The sequence below is a fragment of the Salvia hispanica genome, chromosome 6 (assembly GCF_023119035.1).
Source record: "Salvia hispanica cultivar TCC Black 2014 chromosome 6, UniMelb_Shisp_WGS_1.0, whole genome shotgun sequence".
NCBI classification, from domain to species: Eukaryota; Viridiplantae; Streptophyta; class Magnoliopsida; order Lamiales; family Lamiaceae; genus Salvia; species Salvia hispanica.
The window spans coordinates 4,287,153-4,313,240 of NC_062970.1; the positions used below are offsets into that span (position 1 = coordinate 4,287,153).

Here is a 26,088-nt window from a genome sequence, read left to right on the forward strand (position 1 = left end):
TTGCTACGCCAACAATCAACCACAACAGCAGCAGCATGCAAATTTTTTGGAAGAAAAGCAGAGTGAAGAATATATGTTTTATGCTTCACAAAGCAAAAAACAAAAAGATGAAGATGTGTGGTACATTGGCAGTGGTTGTAGTAACCACATGACAGGTGATGAGTCCATCTTTGTGAGCATTGATACATCTGTAAATTCTCAAGTTAAGATGGGAATGGTGTTCTTGTCAAAGCCCATAGAAAAGGGACGATAAGTGTTGACACGAAGAAAGGGATGAAGCGCATAATCGTATGACGTGGGTTTACTTCTTGAAGCAAAAATCCGAAGTGTTTGAAGTCTTTCGGAAATTCAAGCTCCTTGTGGAGAATCAAAGTGGTCGTACCATCAAAGTGCTAAGAAGTGACAATGGAAATGGAAAGGAGTACACTTCAAATCAATTCACCAAGTATTGTGAAGAAGAAGGCATTGGAAGACAACTAAGTGTTGGATACACACCACAACAAAATGGTGTATCCGAACGCAAGAATAGGACGGTGATGGAGATGGCAAAATCAATGATACATGCCAAAGGATTGCTTAAAAGTTTTTGGGCAGATGCCGTTCATACAACAGTATACTTGCTGAATCGATGTCCAACAAAAGTTGTGATGGATAGAACTCCAACTGAAGCATGGAGTGGAAGAAAGCCATCAGTGAAGCATTTGAGAGTTTTTGGGTCAGTTTGCTATGCCCAAATTCCAAAAGAAAAAAGGCAAAAGCTTGATGAAACAAGTGTGAAATGTATACTTGTTGGCTATAGCAACATGTCCAAAGGCTATAGACTATACAACTTGAAGACAAGAAGTGTTATCACAAGTCGAGATGTGATATTCGACGAAAATGCAAGTTGGAATTGGGAAGTAAATGAAGTGCAGAAGAATGGATCAATCATTGATGAAACAAAGCAAGTTTCAACTGTCGAAGATGAGGGAGATGGTGATGAAGGTACTGACTTTTCATCCCCAAATGATTCAAGCTCTAACTCGGATCCAAGTTCGTCCACATCATCATCAAGTCCTGCTCCTAGAATGAAAAGCTTGCAAGATGTCTATGAGAGATGCAATGTTTGCCTCATAAAACCTGAAAATTTTGATGAAGCAATGGAGCAAGAAGCTTGGAGAAAAGCTATGCAAGAAGAAATTGATGTGATCGAAAAGAACAAGACATGGGAGTTGGTCGAACGCCCACGAGAAAAAGAAATCATTGGAGTGAAATGGGTCTACAAAGTTAAAGTAAATGAAGATGGATCATTTCAAAGAAACAAGGCAAGACTTGTAGCAAAAGGCTACACACAACAGCCCGGAATTGACTACGACGAAACATTTTCGCCGGTTTCACGTTTGGATACAATCCGGATGCTCATTGCTCTTGCAGCTCAAAAGGGGTGGTTATTATACCAACTTGACATCAAATCAGCCTTCTTGAATGGAGAATTGACCAATGAAATTTATGTGGAGCAACCTCAAGGTTTTGTAATTGAAGGTGCCGAAGATAAAGTTTATCGGTTGAAGAAAGCATTGTACGGATTGAAGCAAGCATCAAGAGCTTGGTACAGCCAAATCGATGCATATTTCATTGAGCACGGATTTGAAAGGAGCAAAAGTGAGTCTACTTTGTATGTGAAGACTCAAGGTACATCTACTCTCATTGTTGCTTTATATGTTGATGATTTGTTGTTTTGTGGTGATGATGAGAAGATGATACATGATTTTAAAATTGAGATGATGAAGAGATATGAAATGAGTGATATGGGGCTGCTACATCATTTCTTGGGTATGGAGATATACCAAGAAAATGATGGGGTGTTTATTTGTCAGAGAAAGTATGCAAATAATATTCTGAAAAAATTTGGAATGGGTGATTGCAACCCAACTTTGATTCCATTGGTGGTGAATGAGAAAATGAAGAAAGAAGATGGTGAAAAGAAGATTGATGCTTCTATCTATCGAAGTATGGTTGGAAGTTTGTTGTATCTTTGTGCGACAAGACCGGACATTATGTTTGCTTCTAGTATGTTGTCAAGATTCATGAATAGTCCAAGTCAAATCCATCTTGGTGCAGCAAAGAGAGTTCTTAGATACATCAAAGGCACAACAAATTTTGGGATCAAGTATGTCAAAGGTGCCCAAATTAATTTGCAAGGCTATTGCGATAGCGATTGGGCCGGATGTTTGGATGATATGAAGAGTACTACGGGTTACTCATTTTCTCTTGGTTCAAGTGTGTTTTCTTGGAGTTCAAAGAAGCAGGAGAGTGTGGCACAGTCAACTGCCGAAGCTGAATATGTTGCAGCTACTATGGCGACATCACAGGTGTATTGGCTGAGAAAGATTCTTGGCGATATTGGAATGAAGCAGAAGGAGGCTACCGAGCTGTTTTGCGACAACCAATCAGCAATTGCTATGAGCAAGAATCCTGTTTTTCATAGCCGCACTCGACACATCAACATCAAATATCATTTCATCCGAGAAGCCATTGAAGAATGTGAAGTTCAGCTCACATTTTGCAAGTCCGAAGATCAAGTGACAGACATCTTCACCAAAGCACTTCCAAAGGAAAAGTTTTTCAAGTTCAGAGAACTTCTTGGTGTCATGGAGCAGCACATTAAGAGGGAGAACTGTAGTTAATGTGCAGCAGAAAAGGTTTAATTATGCTTTTTGTTTAGAGTGTCATTAGTAGGTTGGCTGATTATGACACTAGTCATTAATTCTCTAGCATGTGTTTTCATTTCCTAGAAAAGGTGTCTCGTATTCCATCTTTAATTAGTAGAGATGGAGAGTCTTTTGTAAGTTGAACCATTTTCATCTATCTAAGTATCAGACTTTCTCCATGAAAACTCACCTCCACAATAACTCCTAAAACAGAGACTATACAACCATTATCTCAATCAAAAACAAAGAGAAATTCTAGTGCCAATGATCTAACACTTGTTGTGGTAGCCGGTAGAAAAGAGCGGTACCAGCTCTCCAGATCTTCCGATTCAGAAGCAACATGTGCATCAGGTGCCTCAACATGGACAATGTATATTTGTAGACTATTTTTATTTGGTATCTGAGATGCAAATAAGGGCAGGCTAGTGATGCACAACAAGCAAACAATAATGATAGTAGAAGATAGGTGTGCCATTTTTAAATTTTGTTGTGTCGATTATGAATTCATCGTCACCTTCTTATAGAAAATCAATCAGTGAATAGCATCTTTCAATATCATGACTTATACAACAATTTGATTATATTTCTCCTTTCCCAGCTTGGCGTACGTTTTTGTGATGTGAGAGGTCTCACATTCAATAGTAGCACCATCTTTTAACAACTTATCCTTTTGTACGTCAAGCCATTTTTTATATTTCCAAACTATATTGCTTTCATGCATGCAATATTTACACGTTGTATTGCTTTCATTACTTATCCTCCGATTTGCTCATTTCTATCGTTTCCGACCTTGCTTGTCTTTTTGTATACTCGTACAAAAACGACCTGATTTAACCTTATTAAAATGACCTGATTAATTGTTTTGTATACTCGTACTTTTGCAAGTTTATAAATCACTACAGTTTTACATTTTTTTTCCCAAACATTCCGCAGATATACTACTTATTTCTATAGTCCAAATAATTAAACCATAAATACTATATTTTAGATTCATAGAAAAAATTAGATAACTATATAGTTGTGTTTCTATGACTTTTGTGGGCTTTGTTTTGAGATGGTCGTGGGCATGTTAACTTATTGACCTGCATTGCTTTCGTTGTAGTAAAACGTTGAATCATTAAATGGCGATCGATATTTCATCAAAAGAAACAGTCAATTAATTGTGATGATTATGTTTTCAATATATCCTCTAGACCTATACTAAAAGTAAACGGCTTTTAAGTGAACATAACTAATCAAAACTCTTATGTTCATTTAGTTGATGTTTATTTTCACTAAAGTGATATATTGAGAGAAATAATCATCACAGTTAATTCACTATTTATATAATTACTAGGATGAATCGACTAAACTTTTACTATTAGTCGTCACAGTTAAGAACATACGTATTTCTAATTAGATCTAAATTCTTTATGTATACAATGATAATTCAATATCCATATTAATCAAATATGCTAACTTTATTCTCATAGCTTTGAATAGTTAATAAATATATTCGGCCCTTCCATTTCTGAATCCTGAATCCGCCACTGCCCACAGCAGCTTCAACTCCACTTTGTGAGAGGTTTCATATTCATACATTTCGTAGTCTAGAAGATGAGGGGCGGAGGGAGTATTTTTTTCACATTAAAACCCGTGTCTTTTCAAATGTTGTCTGTTTTTTAGGGGCAGGGAGAGTTTTTTTTTTTTTTTTCTAAATGGAGGGGGCAAATTAGTTGAATATACATATATTAAAGTAGTAGAGTATAATATACTCCATGTTTACATGTATTTGTATAGAGACATCAGACATGAGGTTGCCCCTTCTCAATAGTAGCTACCATCTTTCAAGCCCTTACAATTTTTGATATATTACTTTCATGCCTGCAATATTTCCACGGTGTATTGCTTTCATTACTTATCCTCTGATTTGCTCATTCCTATCGTTTCTGACCTTGCTTGTCTTTTTGTATACTCGTACAAAAACGACCTGATTTAACCTTATTAAAAACAACCTGATTAACTGTTTTGTATACTCGTACTTTTGCAAGTTTATAAATCACTACAGTTTTACATTTTTTTCCCTAACATTCCGCAGATATACTAATTATTTCTATAGTCCAAACAATTAAACCAATCTAACATTGTTGAAGACCAAATTGTAGGAAATTAAATGATGTGGAGGGGCTGAAATTTAATTTTGTAGAAAAATAAGCCATGGCTACCTGATGCTCGAAGAAGACGAGAGAGAACAAAAATTTAACTAATATAAAATATTATTAAAAGTTAAAAGTTAGCAGTATAATTTTATTAGTTGTCTCAGCCTCAGGTAGCGAAGAAACGTTGTACAAGTGGATAACGTTTTTATTAAATGTTTTCTCTCTCTCTTAATAAGTAGTCAAAAAATTACATCTTCTTTCTCTTAATAAGTAGTCAAAAAATTACATCTTCTTTCTCTTAATAAGTAGTCAAAAAACTAATGAAGATTTAATATTTTATTAAGTCTATTAAATTTTATTGAGAAATTGAAGATTAATTTTTTATCAAGTGTATCAAATTTTATTGAGAAATTCTTTGTATTAAAATTGAATGGAAGCTGAGTAAAAAATGACATTCTAATCGTGAATAGTAATAATGATATTTTTCAAACTATTAATAATAAACAAATTCATCAATTTTGAAATAGACGAGAACACATAGAATTTAATTGTCATCACTTCATGAAAATAAACACGCCTATAATATGAAATGTTTTATTCTTCTAATAAGGTGTTAGACTAGTTTTATGTGATACTATGTATTTTATCATTGTAAGTTGTAACTGTGATTTTTTGTATGGTATATTAATGTTTTCAGATATATTATACTTTCTTTTGTCATATAAAAAATAATGTTCATATTTGTTTTTTCTTCATTTTTAGTAGATGGACTTCACTTTCTACTAACTCATTATACTCACATTCTCTTATAAAACCAATAATCTCTCCGTCCCAAGATAAGCGAAGCTTTTCTTTTGGGCACGAGATTTATTGAATTAATATTTAAATAGTTAAAGTGGAGAGAATAAAGTATGAGAGAGAAAAATAGAGGAGTTAAGAGAAGAAAGTAGGTGGAGAATAAAGTAAGAGAGAAGATTTTTTGCCAAAAAGAAAAATGACTCACTTATAGTGGACCAAAAAGGAATATGACTCGCTTAACTTGGGACGCAGAGAGTATACAATTATGGAACCTACATTCTCTTAATTTTTACTATTTACTTTTCTTCATATTTCTTAAAACTCGTGCCGAGTCAAACATAGATAATATTTTACGGACAAAAGGAGTATACAGTAAATCCCTGTGAATATTTTTTTCTGCGCGCGCACACACACACTAACACTAACATATATGCATACACACACACCCCCACCAGACACACACGTGCACAGTAACACATGCACACACACATTACCACCACATATGCACACACAATACCGCATATACACACACACCGCCACACGTATATACACAACACCACATATACACACACAAGAAAAATGGAGTATTTGGCAAAAATATTTTTGAATAAATATTTAAAACCCGTGCTGCCAATGAATGGGACTCCTAATGGCGGATGTAGAGAGTATAATTTCACAATGATCCATACTAAAAGACGGATCCATCAATTAGTGAAAGAATATATTTTGTAGAATATAATCCTTCACACTGAATGAGCAAGTTTTGCTGCGTATACCTTTCCTTATACACTGTGATCCTTTTTTGGTCGTCGAACTGCCTCATCTCTTCTAACAACTCTTTAGTCAGCCAGACTTCCAGACGTCCTGGAATTGGCTCTTCTTCAGCTTCTTCAGAGTCATAGATAGGTTCAGGGATGGGCTCATCTTGTTCCTCGACAGAGGGTTCCTCGGTTATAGGGGAAAGGGTCTCCTCGACCTCCTGGACGGAGGGAGCTTTCCTAGACCGGGTAGATGAGGTCGCCGCCGCCTTTCCGTGGCCAAGCGGGGCTCCTCTGCCTCTGTTGAGTCTCCGCCCTTTGCGTCAGGAACTAAGTCATCGACTTCATCGAGGAGGCTCCTCCTGGTGCGCCTCCTTTCTGCCCTCTCATCAACCTTCGGTTCATCTTCATCTTGGTCGCCTACCAGGTCAACGATCAATTTCAGCCCTCCTTCGGGCTCCGGTACTCCAGTCGTGAGTAGATCTGCTTCTTCCAATAGCTTTTCTGGGGTTTCCCCCTCGCCAACCAACATCGGGGTTGCCCCCTCAATATAAATGGGGTTCTCCCCCCTGACATCTCCTAGGGTTGCCTCATCTTCCATGGGTTCAGGGGTCGCGCGCCTCAGAAATCGTTGGGGTCTCGTTCCCAATTTTTAAAGGGGTTTCCCCCACAGCAACATTCTCTAACACAGGGGTTTCCCCCTCAATCACACTATCCACAATAGGGGTTACCCCCTCCACCACTTCATCGAAAACAGGGGTTTCCCCCTCACAAACTTCCCTACCTTCAAGATTAGGGTTCTCAGGTTCTTGCCTTTCTGTCTCCACCATGGTTTCGTCGTTCGTCGATCCGTCACCCTTCGGCCGTTCGTGCACTGCCTCCTCTTCCTTCGCCTTTTGTGAAGCGGTTTCTGCATGTTGAGATGTAGAATCTTGCGGTCCTTCTTCATGAAGATTCGCCGGTTGTGCAGCCGAGTCTGCCGGAATCGTTAGTGGTGGTACGACCGGCGCAGACGGCATCAGGCTAGCGGCGAACAGGGCATACACTTCTTTTGCTTTCTCGACGCTCCCCACTTTCTGCGTCAATTCTGCCAACAAGGCTGGGTCGTACACCGTGCTTTGTGAACTTCCGGTGCGTTGGGTAGAATCCATCGGTGCAGATCTGAAAAATGAGAGAAAAAACTGGTCGAATTTGGTTAGGGTTTAGTTTCTAGAGAGAGAGAGCGAAGGTAGAGAGAAGGGAGAGTAAATCAGATTTTGTCAATTTGGGGTTATTGGAGAGAGAAGGACGGCGGTTGCTTTTCTGATGAAAAAATGGTGCGATTGCAGGCATGATGTAAGCAACCGTACAACTTCCATAAATATCGACCAGATTTTGAATTTCAAAATATCTTTTTCCCTCCTTGACTCCTTCCTCCAGGCTTCCCTTGACTTCTCCCCTCAGGTTCTTCTCTAGCTGATTCCCTCGACCATGTCCTACATAACAAAGAAATGAAGGTTCCAGACTCCTAGGTCAAGGTTAGAGTATAAAAATATCGGTTCCCTTCGGAGTCTGGTGCTTCGAAAATATTTTTGGATTTTCTAAGTTTGAAAAGCAATTAAACTATTTACACACTTTTTTGTATTCCCGAGATTCCCTGGTTCAGTTTGTATTTTCAAAATTGTTAACTTACTCCTTGACCCAGGAATTCATCGGGAATATCCCCCGTCCGTTTAGGCGATAATAGGGAGTGCATGTAGTGGAACTTCGTCCACAACACACAACTCGGAATTATCCCTATAGACTTTCACTCTATGACCATTGACAAGGAAAGGAACAGAGTTTGGAGCACTTCCCTGGATCTCCACTGCTCCGTTTGCTCGGATGCCGATGATGGTATATGGGCCGATCCATTTAGACTTCAGTTTTCCTGGCATTAGCTTGAGCCGAGACTGAAAAAGGAGCACCTTCTGTCCCACATGAAGTTCCTTGACCCGGAGATTCTTATCATGCCATAACTTCGTTCTTTCTTTGTACCACATGGCAGACTCAAATGACTCCAGCCGAAGTTCCTCCAATTCTTGCAATTGTAACTTCCTCTCTTCTTCGCAAGCTATCGGCTTCATATTCAGTTCTTTCACTGCCCAGTACGCCTTGTGCTCAATACCAACAGGTAAGTGACACATCTTGCCAAACACAAGTCTGTAAGGCGACATTCCAATAGGCGTTTTAAAAGCAGTTCTGTAAGCCCACAATGCGTCCCCGAGTCTCTTGCTCCAGTCCTTCCTTGACGGATTAACTGTTTTCTCCAATATCGCCTTGATCTCGCGATTAGAAATCTCTGCCTGGCCATTAGACTGAGGATGGTAAGGAGTCGACACTCTATGGTGAACACCATATTTCTTCATCAAAGCCTCGATGGTGCGATTACATAAATGAGTCCCTTGATCCGAGACGATGGCCCGAGGAACTCCATATCTGTTGAAAATATTGGCCTTCAAGAATTTTGCCACCTCCTTCGATTCGCATGTTATGGTGGCCTTAGCTTCTATCCACTTAGACACATAGTCCACTGCAACCAATATATATGTATTCCCACAAGACGATGGGAACGGTCCCATAAAGTCCATTCCCCACACATCAAAAATTTCGCACATGATCACCGGGACTTGAGGCATCTCGTCTCTTCTTGAAATTCCCCCCGTCTGTTGGCACCTCTCGCAACATTGGCAGAAATCAAAAGCATCCCTATTTAGTGTCGGCCAATAAAAACCGCTGTCCAACACTTTCCTCGCTGTCTTCCTTGGTCCAAAGTGGCCTCCACATGCTAATGTGTGGCAATGAATTAACACATCTCTTTGTTCCCATTCGGGAATGCAGCGTCTAATCACTTGATCTGAGCACATTTTCCACAGGTAAGGATTGTCCCAAAAGTAATATTTAGCTTCACTTCTAATCTTCATCCTCTGGGCCCGGGAAACTTCGTCTGAACTTGGCATCTCTCCCGTGACCAAGTAGTTGGCTAAATCAGCAAACCATGGCTCTGCATTTAGTGTGCGCTTCCCTTTATCCGATTCCCCTAGACCGGTCAGAGCCAAAACTGCTTCCCAGTTAGGTGGTCTAGGAAATTTCTCCAGAAGGTACAAATGCTCCTCGGGGAAGGCATCGGGTATGGCCTCTTCTGTTTCCCCCTGATGTATTCTGCTCAAGTGATCAGCTACTCTATTCTCCGTTCCTCTTTTGTCTCTTACTTCCCAATCAAACTCCTGCAAGAGTAACACCCAACGGATTAATCTCGGCTTAGATTCTTTCTTAGCCAGCAAGTACTTAATCGCCGCGTGATCCGTGAAAACTACAACCCTTGACCCAAGGAGATAGGGTCGGAATTTTTCAAACGAGTATACGACAGCCAACATTTCCTTCTCCGTGGTGTCATAATTTTTCTGAGCCTGATTCAGCGTCTTGGAAGCATAGAAGATCACATAGCTTTTTTCATCAATTTTCTGTCCTAGGACAGCTCCCACAGCAAAAATCGCTCGCATCACACATTATCTCGAAATGATGGCTCCAGTCTGGTGCCCTGATAATTGGTGCTGATACTAACCTGTCCTTAAGCAACTGGAACGCCCTTTCACATCCTTCGTCAAAGACGAATTCCACGTCATTATGTAACAACCGAGTGAGTGGTTGCGCGATTTTTGCAAAATCCTTGATAAACCTTCTATAGAACCCTGCATGGCCTAGGAAGCCTCTCACCTCTTTTTGGTTCGTAGGGTATGGTAATTTTGATATCACATCTGGAGGTTTGACGGTGGTAGGAAGTTTCCCTTCATTCCCTCGCATCTCATTCAAGGAAACTGCAATCTGGGAAAGTTGTTTTGTCATCATGTCCATGACGGCTTTATGTTCAGACTGAGCATCTTGTAACTTGTGCACCATGTCATTGTTGGAGTGCAGGTTACCCTGCATGAACTGCTGTGAATTCACTAGATCATGGACCATGTCATCCAAACTCCTCTGTGGTCTGGAGTTGAATTGACCAGAATTTGGTCCTTGACCTTGGTTCTGACGATAGTTGCCATGATGATTGCTGTATTGGTTGTTAGACCCTTGATTTCCCTGATGGTTATTGTACTGGTTACCAGACCTTTGATTCCCTTGATGATTTGGTTGGGAATTCTGGTAGTTTCCTTGGTTATTTCTCTGATGAGGTGGCACATAGGAACTCCCTGGATTGTTCTGATTTCTGTTTCCCCAATTAGTTTGATCTTGATTCCTATACCCCAGCTGCAATTGCCCCTCTTGACTTTTCCCTGACCAGTTGGACTGCCTCTCCGGAAGGTGTGCATAATTCGTGAGCTGAAGTGGAGGTGGCTGGCCTTGATCATGGTCAATCCATCTGAAGTTTGGGTGAGTCCTCCATGGAGCGTCCCTCTGTCTTCCTTGGTTCCAACTTTCGTCGGGATTCCAACTTCCCATCGAATTTGCCTGAGCTTGACACTCCCCTTCGCAGGGCTGACTGTAGTATGGTTGAAGTTGTCTTTCCTCCTGACCAGGGGGTTTCTCAATTTCCACTAGAGCATGCAGATTGTATTTCTCAATTGCATTTAGCAAGGCCTTTTCCAGTTTATCGATCCTATCTTCCACCTTCTTGTCTTCTTATTCCATCACTGCATTAGCTGATCCTCTCCTCAATATGCTTCGCGGGTTATCATAGGCCTTCTTCGCCTCGATCAGCCTTCCCAAGGTTTCCCGAGCTTCACTTGCCTTATTCTTGGTAAAATTTCCCCCGCTCAAGGAGTTCATCAAGTCCTTTGATTCAGGGTTTGCACCTTCGTAGAACAGATAGTAAGTCTCCGCTTCTATCATCCTGTGGTTCGGACAAGCATCCAGCAACCCCTTGAAACGGGACCAATAAGAACTCAGAGACTCATCGTATTCTTGTTTGCACTCCTGAATCTCCTTCTTCAAGGCATTCGTCTTGTTGGATGGAAAAAAGTAATCTAGAAATTCTAGTTTAAAATCCTTCCACGTGTTGATCGAGTCCGGTGGGAGCCTTAGCAGCCAAGTGTTCGCCTCCCCTTTGAGAGCAAACGGAATTGCTCGAAGACGGTAGTCCTCCTCTGTTGCCTCGTTGGGTCGCTTTTGAATGCTGCATAGTTTACTGAACTCGTTCAAAAATTCATAGGGGCATTCGTTCCTACACCCAGAGAAAGTGGGTAGAACTCCAAGTACATTTGTCTTGATATCGATCGACCTCCGTCGTTGGTTCGAGACTATAGCATGAGCGGGTTCACCGTCAAGATGTGCGGTGAGCGACCCTATTTCGGGATCGGGATCTAGCAGATGAGCCATATTCGGGTCCTCCTTTTCTGTTGACGACCCCGGGTTCTCCTCTGTCGACGAATTCCACTCCTTTTCACTTTCTGACTCGAACGGGAATGGATCCTCCGTCCTCAATCCTGATCTGGTGGTGATGGTAGATGTAGATTCCTTGACTCGCCACTTGAATTGGCCACTCCCTGACCCAGATGAGCTTGCCCAACTTCCAGAATGGAAGCCTGCTTTCATAAACTGTCAAGGAGAAAGAAAATAACAGAACTTAAAATATTTACACCAAATCCTTAAATGAAATAACAATAAACGTCATCCCTCCCCGGCAACGGCACCATTTGAAAGTAGGTATGTTCCGTAGTGCGTACAGAAGGAAATAACAGGTTCCCTAGGTCCAGCAAATCCACTAGATCACGCGGTCTAGGAACTCGTTGGTCGCAGGAAATCCCGGTCGTCGGACACACAGAGCACTTCTTTCAAAAACCCTCAACCACTTTACTAAACCTAGTATAGGGAAGTAGGGATCGATCCCACATAGAAGAATACGTAATACTCATGTTCAAGGATTTGGATTTGTTTTTGGTGTTGGCTGCTGCCACGCATTTTTTCTTGGGTTGAGGAAAACAAATTAAACTTGACTTAGGAATCTAAAAACTCCTAAGCTAATAGCTAGATCTAGGCGAAATAATAAGAGAACGTTGCGAGAAAATTAACTACTCGATCACCAGATCTAAGAAAACTACTCCAATTACCTAGACCTAGGAAATAAACTGACTGTGGGGACCATGACTGAAAAAGCAGAGTACGTACGAAAAGCTGGCAGAATAACTAACTCTAGTACTAACTAACAGCGACATCATCTTCTACAACCAAATTGCGTAAAAACTCATAAGAAAATCAACATGAACGAAATCAAAGCAGAGCAAACTAAATCTAAGTCAAATTTATGCATAATCAACGAAGAACTAAACAGATCTGCAGACGCTAGACGAAGTAAAACAGAAAACAAGAAGAAAACTCAAATCCATCTAACAACTTCCTTTTCTCACTTCGGATCCAACCTCAGACGCTAAATCCACTCCGGATCCAAGCGTCCAACACAAATTCCAACCAACAGAAACACTTCATCACTTCAGATTCGAACAACAACCTCCAATCAGTCAATAAACCACAGATCTATCACCGAATTCCCATATCAAACACCACAACATCAAAATAAAACAGAGATCGACATAATACTTATTAAAATAAACTTCCAGCAGCGAGATCTACGTAAATCAACTCAAAATATCACAACTAAACACAAATCAACAAAGCGAAAAGATAACGAGTATCATCAACAGCCAAGTCGACTCCCAAAAGTGAAGTTCGACCGCAAAAGTGCAGAACAAACGGAATTAAAAGAGATTGTATCTTCATCCACACGCGGACGGTGTTGCAACTGCGAAACTTCTAAAGAAAATAACCCTTCGTAACCCGACTACCCCAGATCTTCCATTCCCAAGTGTGTGTTATGTGTGTGAGCTAAAAGAGAGTGAAAAAGTGATATGATGTGCGTTGCATGCTCTTCTATATATAGGCGTTCGAGTGGGGCCCAGCGAGGTATAGATAGACTTTGTTGCCCTCAGCTATTGACTCCCTCTGTCACGCCTTCTTTTCTTTTAAATCCTGCTCACTTTACTTCATTCCTTTCCTAGACCATCTCCTTCAGCATTTCCTCAATCTAGCGATATTTTTTCACACACCTGGCTTAGGAAACGTGTTAGACCAAGCAAATTATAACGCTTTTCACCATATAACCGATGCATGAAATTAGCCTTATCACTTTTATAGATAGTTTTTCAACTCCAACTTTCATTGCGACTTCGATTTGAGATAAAATGGTAGTTTTATAGATAGGTTTTCAACTCTAAATTTCTTTGTGATTTCGATGTGGGACAATTAGTTTTACACTTAAAAGAGAGTTTTTTGTTCCTTTATGTAAATAATGATTTAAAATTGAAATGAAAAGTGGATTAGAGATAGGGCATCCACTAGGGCTCCACCATTGTAGAAAGATAGGGCATGTTGATGTGGCAACCACTAAGGTTCTCACTGGGGCTTTCACTAGGGCATCCATTGTGGAGAGAATTTTATATTAGTTAAATTTTTGTTCTCTCTTGTCTTCTTCAAGCATCAGGCTGCCATGGCTTATTTTTCTGCAAAATTAAATTTCAGCCCCTCCACATCATTTAATTTCCTACAATTTAGTCTTCACCAATGTTAGATTGGCTTCATTATTTGGACTAAAAAGATAAGTAGTATATCTGCAAAATGTTGAGGAAAAAAAATGTAAAACTATAGTGATTTATAAACTTGCAAAAGTACGAGTATACAAAACAGTTAATCAGGTCGTTTTTAATAAGGTTAAATCAGATCGTTTTTGTGAATGCGTCCATGATTGACCAAACACAAAGTGTCATTGTGCGGAGGAATAAACCGGGCATCAGCGCTGAGTGTTGTTGAACGATAATCCATATTTGCAGCATTCTTAACATGTGATGAATCACTCAATAATTTCATTGACGTGTTGTCCCCCATGGAATTGCCCAAATCAACCTTAGCGTGAAGAACCTTGATTGGAAAAGCATTCAGTTGCATCGAGCACTCAAACTGCCCTTGAACTTGTTCCTCCTCGCGCTTGTGATCCTGACCGGACTTCTTCTCCTTCTCAGCCTTTTCAACTCCACATAAACCAGCAGAAGAATCAAGAATCTTCTCGGTGAAATAATCAAATCCATCCACAAAATTAATGGAGCCATCATCCTCTTCTATCACAACAATCGGAGGCAACTCTTTTGTCCGAACCTCCTCCCTGATCGGCACCTCTACGTCACTGGAATCGGAGATAGGTTCATCGAAAATCTGAAATTGGGCATGCTGCAGCGGGAGCGGCAAATGTTGGAATTCAACAAACCCATTGGCAGGGGTTGAGATCGGGACTGCCGCAGTGGGTAGCGGTGCGGCTGTTGGCCACCAGCAGGACGGTGAGTGTTGCAGGGGTGGCTGTGGCCAGCCGAGTGGGAGCTTCCCGGTGCAAGGCTGCTGTCCAACGGGAGGACTGTAGTAGTCTGGTGTCATGAAACCAGATCGTGGAATCGGGTACTCCGGTGGCGACGATGGCTGCCAATTCTCGTACCCATGTTGGTGATAGAACGCATGACCATCCGGCGGATCCCAACAAGAGTTTGGGCGTGTTGGTGGTTGATCATACTGCGGGAACTCCGGAAGCATCCGACTGCTCGGTCGGTGCCAGCAAGTTTTCGGTCTCCGCTGTGCAATGAACGGTGGTGGCGGCTGGTAGTAGGGGATCTGGAATTGCGGCTGTGCGACGGCGTACAGTAGAGGTCCAACCGGTGGGTCAGGTTCCGGGCGCGATGGAGGGCGCGTGGATGCTGCTTTACGCCCATGCTCAAGCAATCGGGACTCGATTCTGGCCAACCTAGCGAGAATATTCTCCCACGTTGCTGTTGTTGAAGTCAATTGCAAGCCTTTCAGATGCTTGCGATATCTCCGACCATGAAGGAAGATTGACTCCAGCCATGAGTTAGACAATGGAAGCACCAATTGTTAAGAGATGATTTCTCTTAACAAGATTCCGGCGTCGCGGAATCGTCGGAGGGATAAAAGGTAGACGAGGTAGTTGCGGGAGCTTTGCCCGTCAATCAAACCAAGATTAATACCGAATTGAAATAAGCGATAAAAATAAGATAAAGGTAATTGTATTTCTTGATTGAATAATGAGATAACAATAGGTCCTATTTATAATACTCCTATGAATAACCTAACTTGGTGAATAAGATAATAATGATATGGAAAAGATATGATAAAATAACAATAGAGATATGGGAGATATTCTATAGATATATCCATATCACAAAGCTTACATAAAATCAACGGCAACACCCACCGCCACTATTTCTTCCCAAGGTACCGTGATTGGTGATGAGCGTGCACCAGTCGTCGCTTCATTTTCTTCCAGGGTTCCTAGCATACCTACCCCTGGAATCGTGAAACCCGACATTTTAGGCCCCGAAGTTAATATTCTTGCAGCATGGCACATTTCCGTCGAAGGCAAGACCAACACAAAATCCACATTCAACATAATTTCCGGTACCTCAATGGCGTGCCCGCACCAGAGCGGCCTGGCGGCTCTACTCAAGAGCATGCATCCTGATTGGTCTCCCTCTGCAATCAAGTCGGCCATCATGACCACTGCAGACGACGTGAACCTCGTTGGTAATCCAATTGAGGACGAGAGGTTCCTCCCGGCTAACATCTTTGCCACGGGATCAGGGCATGTGAATCCATCAAGAGCTCATGATCCCGGACTTGTCTACGACATCCAGCCCCAAGACTACCTTTCTTACTTGTGCGGTCTTGGCTACACGGAACGCCAAGTGGAGGTGTTTCTACATAGGAGGGTGAATTGCGCAGTTGAATCGAAGATAGCGGAAGCATAGCTAAACTATCCTTCATTCTCTATAATTTCAGTTGCAAATCAACTTCCCAGGTTTACACCAGGGCCGTCACAAACATAGGCGACCCTGACTCGTCATACGAGGTCGAGATTTTCCCACCTAACGGAGTTGATGTTCGTGTGGAGCCCGCCACGCTCAACTTCTCCGAGACAGAACAGAAACTGCAGTACAAGGTTACATTCAGCCGACCCACTTCTGCTCCGAATGCCAATTTCATCCAAGGATTCTTGAAATGGACCTCTCCCAGTCATTCTGTGAGGAGCCCTAATGTGGTTCGTTTGTCTTGAAACCAACCAACTATGGATGCTAATAATTTCAAATTTGTACTACTAGTATAAATTTGATTCACATGCAGGCGCTGCCATGACTGTTCATGTATCGAATCGAGCTGAATTATCAGCTTCAACTTTGTCGGTTCTTTCCTGGAATGCATATTATTATAAATAAGAGAGTCGAGCTGATTATTATAAATATTTTCACATTACTTATGAAATATTTGTAGTTATCAAACATAGGAATGGAATCAATCAAGGAATAACAATTTCATTCCCTTAGCATTCCATGTGCTTACCAAGCACAAGAATGGAAAGGAATTGTCATTTCATTCTCACCTTCATTCCATTCTCATCTCCATTTCATTCCCTCCTTATTCCATTCCATCATACCAAGAAGCCACATAAGGCCGGTCTTACTTGGTATGATACTACTTTGTATTTTATCATTGTAATTGTGATTTGTTGTATGGTATATTGATGTTTTCAGATTTAGTATACTTTCTTTTGTCTATATAATATTATACTCCATCCGTCCCACTTTAGGAGTCCTAGTTTACTATTTTTGGGTGTCCCACTTTAGAAATTCCGGTTGGAATATTCCATAATTGGTAATAGGTCTCATATTCCACTCACATTTTTCCACTCATATTTTATTATAAAACTAATATGTAAAAGTAGGGTCCACATTCCACTATCTTTTTTCACTAACTTTCCTTTATATTTCTTAAAACTCGTGCCGAACTCAACCGGGACTCTTAAAATAGGACGGAGGGAGTAGCATATTTGCTATTTCGGTCCATCTACAAAATAATGTTTATATTTATTTATTTATTTTCATTTTTAGTAGACGTACTTCACTTTCTATTAACACATTATATTGACATTCTATTATAAAATCAATACTCCCTCCGTCCCAAGATAAGCAAAGCATTTCTTTTGGGCACGAGATTTATGAATTGATATTTAAATAGTTAAAGTAAAGAGAATAAAGTATGAGAGAGAGAAAAGTAGAGGAGTGAAGAGAGAATAAAGCAGGTGGAGAATAAAGTAAGAGTGAAGATTTTTTGCCAAAAAGAAAAATGACTCATTATAGTGGGATATCCCAAAAAGAAATATGACTCGCTTATCTTGGGATGGAGAGAGTATATAATTATGGAACATGCATTCTACTAACTTTTTCTACTTAATTTTCTTCATATTTCTGTTCGGAGCCCTATTGTGGTTCGTTCGTCTTGAAACCAACTCTGGATGCTAATAATTTCAAATTTGGACTACTAGTATAAATTTGATTCACATGCAGGCGCTACATCCATGACTATTTACGTATTTGTCCAGTCGAGTCCTTATTTTAATTACTCCTACTTGTCATGTATCGAGTCGAGCTGAATTATCAGCTTCAACCCGGTTTTCTTTTCCAGGAATATATTATCATAACTGGTTATTGTATTAATTGACAAAATTATACTCAAACGTAACAAATTAAATTTTGTTGCCACAACATCAATCGCAGTAGTTTAATATGGCAATCATAATATTGATATTTAGTCGTAGTTTAATATGCCACAACATCGAGTGCTGGGAGCAGACATAAAACAATTCCAAGAAAAATGACTAATGGACTAAAAAAAAGATAAGCCAAACAACATAGGGCAGAAAATGCAGCACTGGTATGCAACCTCGATATCAGCACAAATAATCTCTTAGCAGAACAATTTATTTACATTGATGATTGATCAAAATCGCACAAAATTGTCAACTCCCCTATCAGAAATAGGATTGACTAGCAATAACGAAGAAATATAGAAACAAGGAGTACCAACGAGAATAACAAGTATAATTGCACTAACCAAAGGTGAGAAACCTAGAAAGACATTATTTGTGGAAAGATTCAAACAAAACCAATAACCATTAGTAATTACCTGTAAGAAAAGAACAAATGACTTGATCAAGGAACTAACCAACCAAATCAGCAGCATCTGATGTGGAATCAGCTTAAGAGAACCATGCCTAACCAAACAATTTTAAAGATGGGAAAAAGAATGGGTAGGAGAAAAGGAAAATGAAAAGGAAAAGGAAAAAGGGAAAATGGAAAAGAAAAAGAGGGGAAAAAGATGAGAAGAAACATAAGGAATGGCAATAGGATATCAGCTCTACACAGCATCAAGTTAAAATATTAACTTTAAATGTCAAATATATTTAGTTAGAGCAGTTACTCGATTCACTTTATATTGCACCATACCTTATGTATATAATCAGATACGTAAACCATGCCAAATTCATCTGAGAGAGCACCAAGAAATTGCAGCCACACAACCTGCAGCTTTATGAATGTAACAGTCTCACAAGACAGCAAATTCAAATTGAAAGCAAAACTTATTGCTGGTTAAATCCATCAAGCCAGACAGTAATTCACCAGCTCATTAACAAAAAATAGATCACAACAAAGGTAACTCTGAAGTTAGTTTACACTCTAATCATACTAGTATAGTTCATCTTATCCAGAGTCCAAACAATACATGCCCCTATTGACACAAAGAGCACTAGTTAAACAATACAAAAGAGGTGGATTTAACTAAGGAGCTTTCCAAAAAAATAACCAAAAGATATGCCAGCGACAGAAGGAATGCATATAGTATAGCTAGCATCTCAAGCAAAGGAGAGTGAGTGATTGTTGAACATTCCCAAAAAAATTAGTCAAACAGAATATCGGGATTAAAAAAGAAGTCAACTACCTACATATAGAGGTTATGATTCATAATATATCAATTAAACAGTTATGTGAAAAACATTGTCATGGTTGGATCTGAGGGTAGTTACACTTCTTGAACTGCGCTGACTGAATCAAGCACAACTCCAGACACCAGAGAAATGTATTTGGCCACAAACCTGCAATAGAAACAAAGTACATTTATCACAAGAAGGCTGAGAACACCTAACTATGCTGAACCTGAAACCAGAAGCCCAGTTAAGAAGCTCTGGCAAGCAGAAACATGCTAGATACATATTTTCTAGGCTTTGTTCAATCATCCTCTTCATTAGTTTCATCACTTCAGACATTACTTTTTAAGAGCTACAGTCACTTCCAACACCATCACCCTTCATATGCCCCTACTCAGCCAAACTATCCATATGAATATCATCAGGTGTGGCAGATTTGTCATTCCCATCCTCTAATGCTTTAACAGGAACATCAACTTGCCCATCCTTGTTTTCGACTAAATTTTCAATTGAGTTTGAACGAGAGCGCTTCCTGTGCTTTGATTTATGCCCACTTGAATGTCGCGGAGATGTCTTACTGCCTCTCCTACGCCTTTCAGCTGACCTGGACCTGGATCGCCTTTTATCTCGGTTCCTTGATTTATCCTCTTTGCTCCTTTCATATTTATCACTCACTTGATGTTTATCTTCCTGAGATCTGGATCTTGAACGTCTTCGATGTCTGGCCCTACTTTCCTCCAACACACTTGGGGAAGATCTTCGCACATGTTTTCGACCATCAGCAGAACCTGACCTAGAGCGTCTCCTACTCCGACTCTTGGGTTTTTCTTCCCTTCTGTTGTCTTTCTTATCGCTAGAGTGATGTACAATTTCATCAGATCTTGACAATGAGCGCTTTCGAGGTTTAGATTTAGTTGTTTCATCCTCTGATGATAAAGACCTTCTCCTTTGACGATGAGGAGATCTTGAATCAGGGCGTGATGGTTTTCTTGTTCTTTCAGGACTTTCTCGGCGATGCCTTGGCGATCCAACATCATCCCGATATGATTTCCTAGCCCGAGGGCTTGCACTCCTGCTTCTCTTTCTCCGGGAAAGAGGCGAATCGTTATCACGTGATCTTCCCCAATCCCGTCTCCTACTTCTATCACTGACATCCCTACCATCCTTATAAGACCTATGGTCCTTCTCATAACTTGAGTAATGGCGAGATCTCACAGGTGATCTGGATCGATAATCTCTTCGGCGACGAGCAGGAGGTGAGAACGAGCGTGACTTCCCTCTTGACCGATAATTTATAGGGGAAGTAGACTTTGACCTTGACCTAGATTTGGACTTGGCACGCCCATTTGGTGACCTGAAACATCATCAATACAGTTTAGAGCTGGTTTATAGAGAAATTGATGAAGAAGAATATAATTGTGCCTTTTCTTCTGAAATTATCAAAAAGAACACAAAAATTAAAGAGAATCATGGAAAAGAAAACGGCCAACAAGATGTTAAGGAAGAGACAAGAAAACCTCCTATGCGTGCTGCAAAATAAGTAAATCCCAACTGCTAAAACTCCCACAAAAAAATTTGGAACAAATTTTCTGCTTACTACATGAGAACAGTTCTGAATAGCCGACAAGATGTGTGAGATGATCATACATTTACCTCATTCTGAAATCTGAATACTATCTTAGAACTCAACATTGAAAAATATTCCATAACTTGGGCTTTTTTAAGAATAGACAATGACAGCAAAAGTTAACAAGAAACAATTATGAAGACTCCAGACACAATTATTTATCGCCGTTCACCCTGTGATGCCAAGATGACAGGCTGAAATCTGAATTTAAGAGTTTACTTATAAACTATTACAAAATAAATAATCCCTCCGTTTCCTAAAAATAGGACCTTTTGAAATGGTACGGGTTTTAATGCAAAATTAGTAAAGTAAGAGAAAGATAGAAAGAAAAGGTTTGTAAGTGGAAAATGGGTCTCAACTCATTAGAGAGAAATAAGTTTCCTAAAAAATGAAAGTTTCTATTTTTAATAAATGGACCATAAAGGAAGAGTGATTATTTTTAATAAACGGAGGGAATTGAAGAACAAAGTCTCATATTCAGGCTGCAAACGAGAAATCATCAAGGCCTCTCCAACAAGTGTACGCCAATATTAGAAAGAAGATCAAGCAGAAAACTCTAACAAATCCACTTTATAACTACAGCAAAGATAAACTATCCACATATTATATCCATAAATTGTAGCCTTATACTGCCATGAGTGCATGAAGGGCATATTTTTCCAAAACAATAAGTATGATTACAAACTCCAAAAACGAAGATATAGCAAGGAATAAAAAGCTGCATGAATATTTTCAAAATAAATTCTATTTTTGGATCACTAGAATTTCGATTTAAAAGCTATATATACCATTTTGTACTTGTTCTATTTATTATAAAAACACTTCGTTACAGAGAATACAAGTCAATGGCATTTGTTAATTGTTATACATTATAAGTATAATACTTCTAAAAGATCCAACAAAGTATTTAGAAATACCTGGATTTTCTTTCAGGTTCTTTAACCTCAATGACTAGACCATCAGCTTGCAACTTCTTACTTATTTCTGCAGCTCTGGCTGCAGCTAATTCTGTTGCAGACTTCATAGTTGCTGCACGATTAGCTGCTTGCTGCGCTGTCAGTGTTTGCTGCATCAGAAGAGCCTGCTGAAACTGCATTTGTTGCATGGCAACAGCTTGCTGCATAACCATCGGCAGGGATGATGAACCCATTGCCGAATTCAAAGCAGGTTTTGGTGGGAGTGATTTGGCCATTTCAACATTTAATGGACGGCCACCAACATCCATGTTATTCAATGCCAAAGCAGAAGAAGCTTCTTCTGCTTTTGAGTATTCAATATATGCAAAATGCTTAGACTCAGTTATCGTACAATCAACAACTGTCCCACAAAAACCAAAAAGCTGCTTCAACTGGTCCACTGTCAGAAGAGGGCTAAGGTTACTGACTTGTACAGTTTTCTTAAGAGAATCAGCCTTCTTCTCACTGTCATCTGAACCTAATAGACGACAATCACAAGAAAATGAGAACACTTGGAAGACGTTAAGAATACAACAAACTAAGAAAATAAATTCAAGTAGTGGAATCTAAAAAATATCATCGTTACCTTAAAAGATAAGGCACTTCGGTACCATTAAGTATTAAGTAGGCAATATTACATATACTTGAGTTTGAAACAAAAAAAATACACAGAAGTGACACATAGCATAACAGCATAAGAAATCAAAATGGAAAAGGAAATTTAACAGAAAACCACTTCATTTATACACAGAACACCATCTCACTGTTTCAGAGAAAAACAGCCTGTAGCTCAAACTCCATTGAATATCCTTGAACCCCCATCCTTATTACTCTACACTTGGCTGTCAGAACTCAGAAGGCGGCACAGCAACCAGCCATAGGCACACTCTTCCCCCAGTCAAATTCTGTATTTAATACTCCCTCCGTCCCGGCTACGATAGACACATTTCTTAACAGGGTTTTAGGAGTTTTCGGTTATTGTGTTTAATTGGAGAGAGAAAGAGCAGGTGTAAGTATTAAATGGAGAGAGAGAGAGAGTTGAATATTTAATTTGAAAGAGAAAAAAGTGGTTGAGTGTATTAACGGGAGAGAGAAAGTTACAAAGAATAGAAATGTGTCATCTTGGTTGGGACGGAGGGAGTATTAAGTATGAACCCTGGCCCTTGGCCTGCCCCTCCTAATCAGCAGGAAGCAACCTTCCATCAAGGCTGCCTTGCCGTACACCAATGTCCCCAAGGCAACTCTCTCAGTCATGATAGCACAGGCTATTGTCCTTAACTGTAATAAACTAATAATATAGCCTATTGGGCTTAACCGGCATCCATCCATACATACATTCATTCCCATAACCTTTACAACCAGTTTTCTGCCACCCGCATACTCCATCAATCCTTGTTTGAGTTGACTTTCCAGACCTCAATCATAAGCAGACCCACGCCCTGTTTGCACACATAAGCAAACACAAACACACAAGCACTAGCACAAATAAAAAGAATGATAGAGAGATGTTCATATCAGTGCTCACAATAATTGGTTATAGAAATTAGGGTTGGAACTTGTATGGGGGAGGTAAGGCTGGTTGGAAATGGAATAGGTTACATTCATTAACAAAATTAAAAATCTAGTCAAAAAGTGAGAAGTTGTATGGAAAAATGGGTTTGTATAATGAAATGGGATTGTGGATAGAGGCTCAAAATGTAAAAGAAACTGGATCGCCTGATCTTACCAGATGAGTCTTTGCTGGACTGAGCTTGAGCTGCAGCATGGGCTTGAAGGGCTTGGGCAGCAACAATTGCCTGAGCAGCCGCCATCGCAGCAGCAGAAGGTGCCATTGGCACTTGACTTAGAGTTCCCATTGTAGTAGAGGCAGCTAAGGCAGTCATGAGCAGATTATGAGGAGGGTGATTAAACTTACAACTAGTATTTGCACAGCGCCCATTAAGGTACTCTCGACACATTTCTCCCAGGGAAGATCCCATTCCAGGTAAAACCACTCCACCTGAGGCCCCAGAGACAACACCAGGTATCATACCCAGCAAGCCCGGAAAAGCACCAGATACAGAGCCAGAGTAATTTGGCATATTGGGCATGGTCTGGTTTACTAAATTAGGATAAGAAGCAGCTGGAGCCACCCCAAGAAGCCCTCCATTGGGGGTCCCTGAACCAGAGAAATATGACGATGATTAAGACATTATTATGTAAAGGCGCTAGTAAATGATGCATATGCATCATCATGAAGACATGAAAACAAGCATTACAGAGCATCCACTAATTTGTTTAATTCATTTCTTGTCAGGAATCAATCAAACACTATAATATAAGTGCGCAAAACTCTATAATGAAATAAAATAGTAAAGAGATATACAAACCATTTGCTATAATCAATATATTTTCCAAAGGAAGAGAGCTGAATGAGAGTAGAACAAATTGTTTATAAAGACAAGATACAGTTTTATTGGAGTTCCAGTTCTTATGAGTAAGGTTTCAATTGTCAGATGAAAAACACTCAAAACCAGTCAAGACAGGAATGTCAATCATCACATGCTGCAATGTCATTTTGAGTAAGACAATGCTTGCATCCAACATGCGATCATAGCATCACGAGCTAAGTTACCTCTAATAAATCATCCATGCGTTTTTTAACCAATTGTTTTCTATGTTCTCCTCAATCTTCAAGAGTCTAAGGGGAAAATATCACTACAAGCCTAGCAATATCATACTATGATATCTCCTACATTTGCATCGAACATCCAATTTATGTACCTACCCCAAAAAGTTGGCACTGACATATTTGAAAGGATAACTAATACTTACTAGAGTGAGCAAGCAATGACTAGATACCAAAAAACTGCTATGTCGTTTGCAGATACTAAATCACTTCAACTAAACAACCAAGAGATCCTCATTACCAACTCATATGCAGACGCTACTACTCCGCAACGAGAAAATACTATAAAGATACATAATCAATGTGTATCAATAAACGAGTATTAACTCATCTCTGCAAAAGAATGTACGCATAACAGTAGCAGTAAACAAACTCATTCAGAAAATTATAAAATTAAAAAACAAGAGAGTTAATTAACCTTGGCTGAAGAAAACAGGGAATGGACTTCCCATAATCGGCTTCCCATTGCACTCCACATTAACCATATAATTCCCTCTCTTAGGCACCACATAAGTCACGCTATAGCTCCCATCCTCCATGTCCTTCACTATCCCGTCCTGGTCGTTTCCCCCAACTCCGACTCCCGGCGAAACCCTAACTTTCACCTGAGCACCCCCACGCGGCACCTTCCTCCCCTCGGAGTCCTTCGTCACCACCGCAAACGTGGCCCCCACGCACGCCGTGCCGCCAGCAATCCCCGCGCCCTGCGCCGTGCACCTCGAGGGGTCCACGGGCCCCACGGAGGAGTCCTTCTCGGACGACTCATTGTCGTCGTCGGAATCCGAAGAGGAGGACGGCGCGGCGGAAGGGGATTGGGGCAGCTGGGGCTGGGACTTGCTATTGAAGGTGGCTTCGAATGCGGCTTTAGCGGCGGCGGCCTTCTCGGCTTCGCTCTTCAACTTGGCTTCCTCCGCTTGCTTCATCCATATGGTCTTCGGCACCGCAGAGACCGCTGTAACTTGATTGTTGATGCTAGGGGTAGTGTTGTTCCCGGCCATTTGTCAGGGAAGCTTTGCACCAATGGCCGAACCCTAATTCCGAATTGCTGTGTATTTGACCTAACTTTGGGATAGACGGGAAAGCGTGTTGTTTAGATTTGGGGATTGAATGGATATTGCAATTTAGACAAATATGGGGGCAATTATTTTAATTTCTCTACAACAAGTGGGTGAGAATCAAATTAAGCCATTAAATAAAGCACGCTGAAATTATTTTTCTTTTTGTAGTGCTAAGTTGGTAATACCAACCATAGAGATTCATAGATTCTAATATTTGAGATTATGCTACATGAAATAGAAAGAGTTAATTAAGAATTTGACCTGATTTTAAGATCAGATATGCTTTATAAATTGTTAAATAGTGACACTAGTTTTTAGAGAAAAACACATTGTATCGGTGTAAGAGCGATTCGATATAAATATACCTATACATGGAGTATTTTAATAAATTGGATGTACATATTTGGGTCCTATTCTAATGCTTATAGCACCCTAATCCAAAATCAAGACTAAATTTTCATCCTTAGATTTTAAAATGAGTGGATGAGATTAAAGCTCACAAATCTCAATAAATAGTAGACAAAATATCAACAAAAAGGGTAATATCGTCATTATGTTATCATATGATA

General features: G+C 40.2%; 2 protein-coding genes and 1 pseudogene across 8 annotated transcripts in view; 1 reads left to right on the forward strand and 2 right to left on the reverse strand.

The window, feature by feature from the left end:
• LOC125194225 (subtilisin-like protease) overlaps positions 1–3,192 on the reverse strand; it is a 17,060-nt gene extending 13,868 nt beyond the window's left edge. The window contains exons 1-2 of the mRNA XM_048092335.1: positions 2,965–3,192; positions 2,893–2,894 (exon numbers count right to left, since the gene is read on the reverse strand). Of these exons, the coding sequence (XP_047948292.1) occupies positions 2,893–2,894; positions 2,965–3,165 (203 nt within the window). The 5' untranslated portion in view covers positions 3,166–3,192. The remainder of the gene's footprint in view (positions 1–2,892; positions 2,895–2,964) is intronic.
• LOC125194521 overlaps positions 1–16,504 on the forward strand; it is a 44,038-nt pseudogene extending 27,534 nt beyond the window's left edge.
• A 1,633-nt stretch (positions 16,505–18,137) lies between these two features.
• On the reverse strand, positions 18,138–25,564 carry LOC125194224 (splicing regulatory glutamine/lysine-rich protein 1). 7 transcript variants are annotated; one of them, XR_007171732.1, is made up of 7 exons: positions 24,880–25,564; positions 23,520–23,951; positions 21,755–22,271; positions 19,553–20,564; positions 19,310–19,378; positions 18,732–18,806; positions 18,138–18,499 (listed from the first exon to the last, which is right to left on the reverse strand). XR_007171732.1 is itself a non-coding variant. In XM_048092334.1 (5 exons), the coding sequence occupies exons 1-4, from the start codon at positions 25,457–25,459 to the stop codon at positions 19,601–19,603; spliced, it is 2,493 nt and encodes an 830-aa protein (XP_047948291.1). In that variant the 5' UTR covers positions 25,460–25,564; the 3' UTR covers positions 19,139–19,378; positions 19,553–19,600. The 7 variants fall into 7 exon arrangements, 1 of the variants encoding a protein (XP_047948291.1); XR_007171731.1 differs by having other exon boundaries at positions 19,494–20,564; positions 24,880–25,563; XR_007171730.1 differs by having other exon boundaries at positions 18,732–18,812; positions 19,310–20,564; positions 24,880–25,563.
• Positions 25,565–26,088: the final 524 nt, after the last annotated feature.

Coding starts and splice junctions, on each gene's coding strand:
- LOC125194224 (XM_048092334.1), bottom strand. CDS start 25,459: ATGGCCGGGAACAACACTACCCCTAGCATCAACAATCAAGTTACAGCG. Junction 23,952..24,879: donor CCCTGTTTTCTTCAGCCAAG/GTTAATTAACTC, acceptor TCTCTGGTTCAG/GGACCCCCAATGGAGGGCTT. Junction 20,565..21,754: donor GAACCTGAAAGAAAATCCAG/GTATTTCTAAAT, acceptor ATGATGTTTCAG/GTCACCAAATGGGCGTGCCA.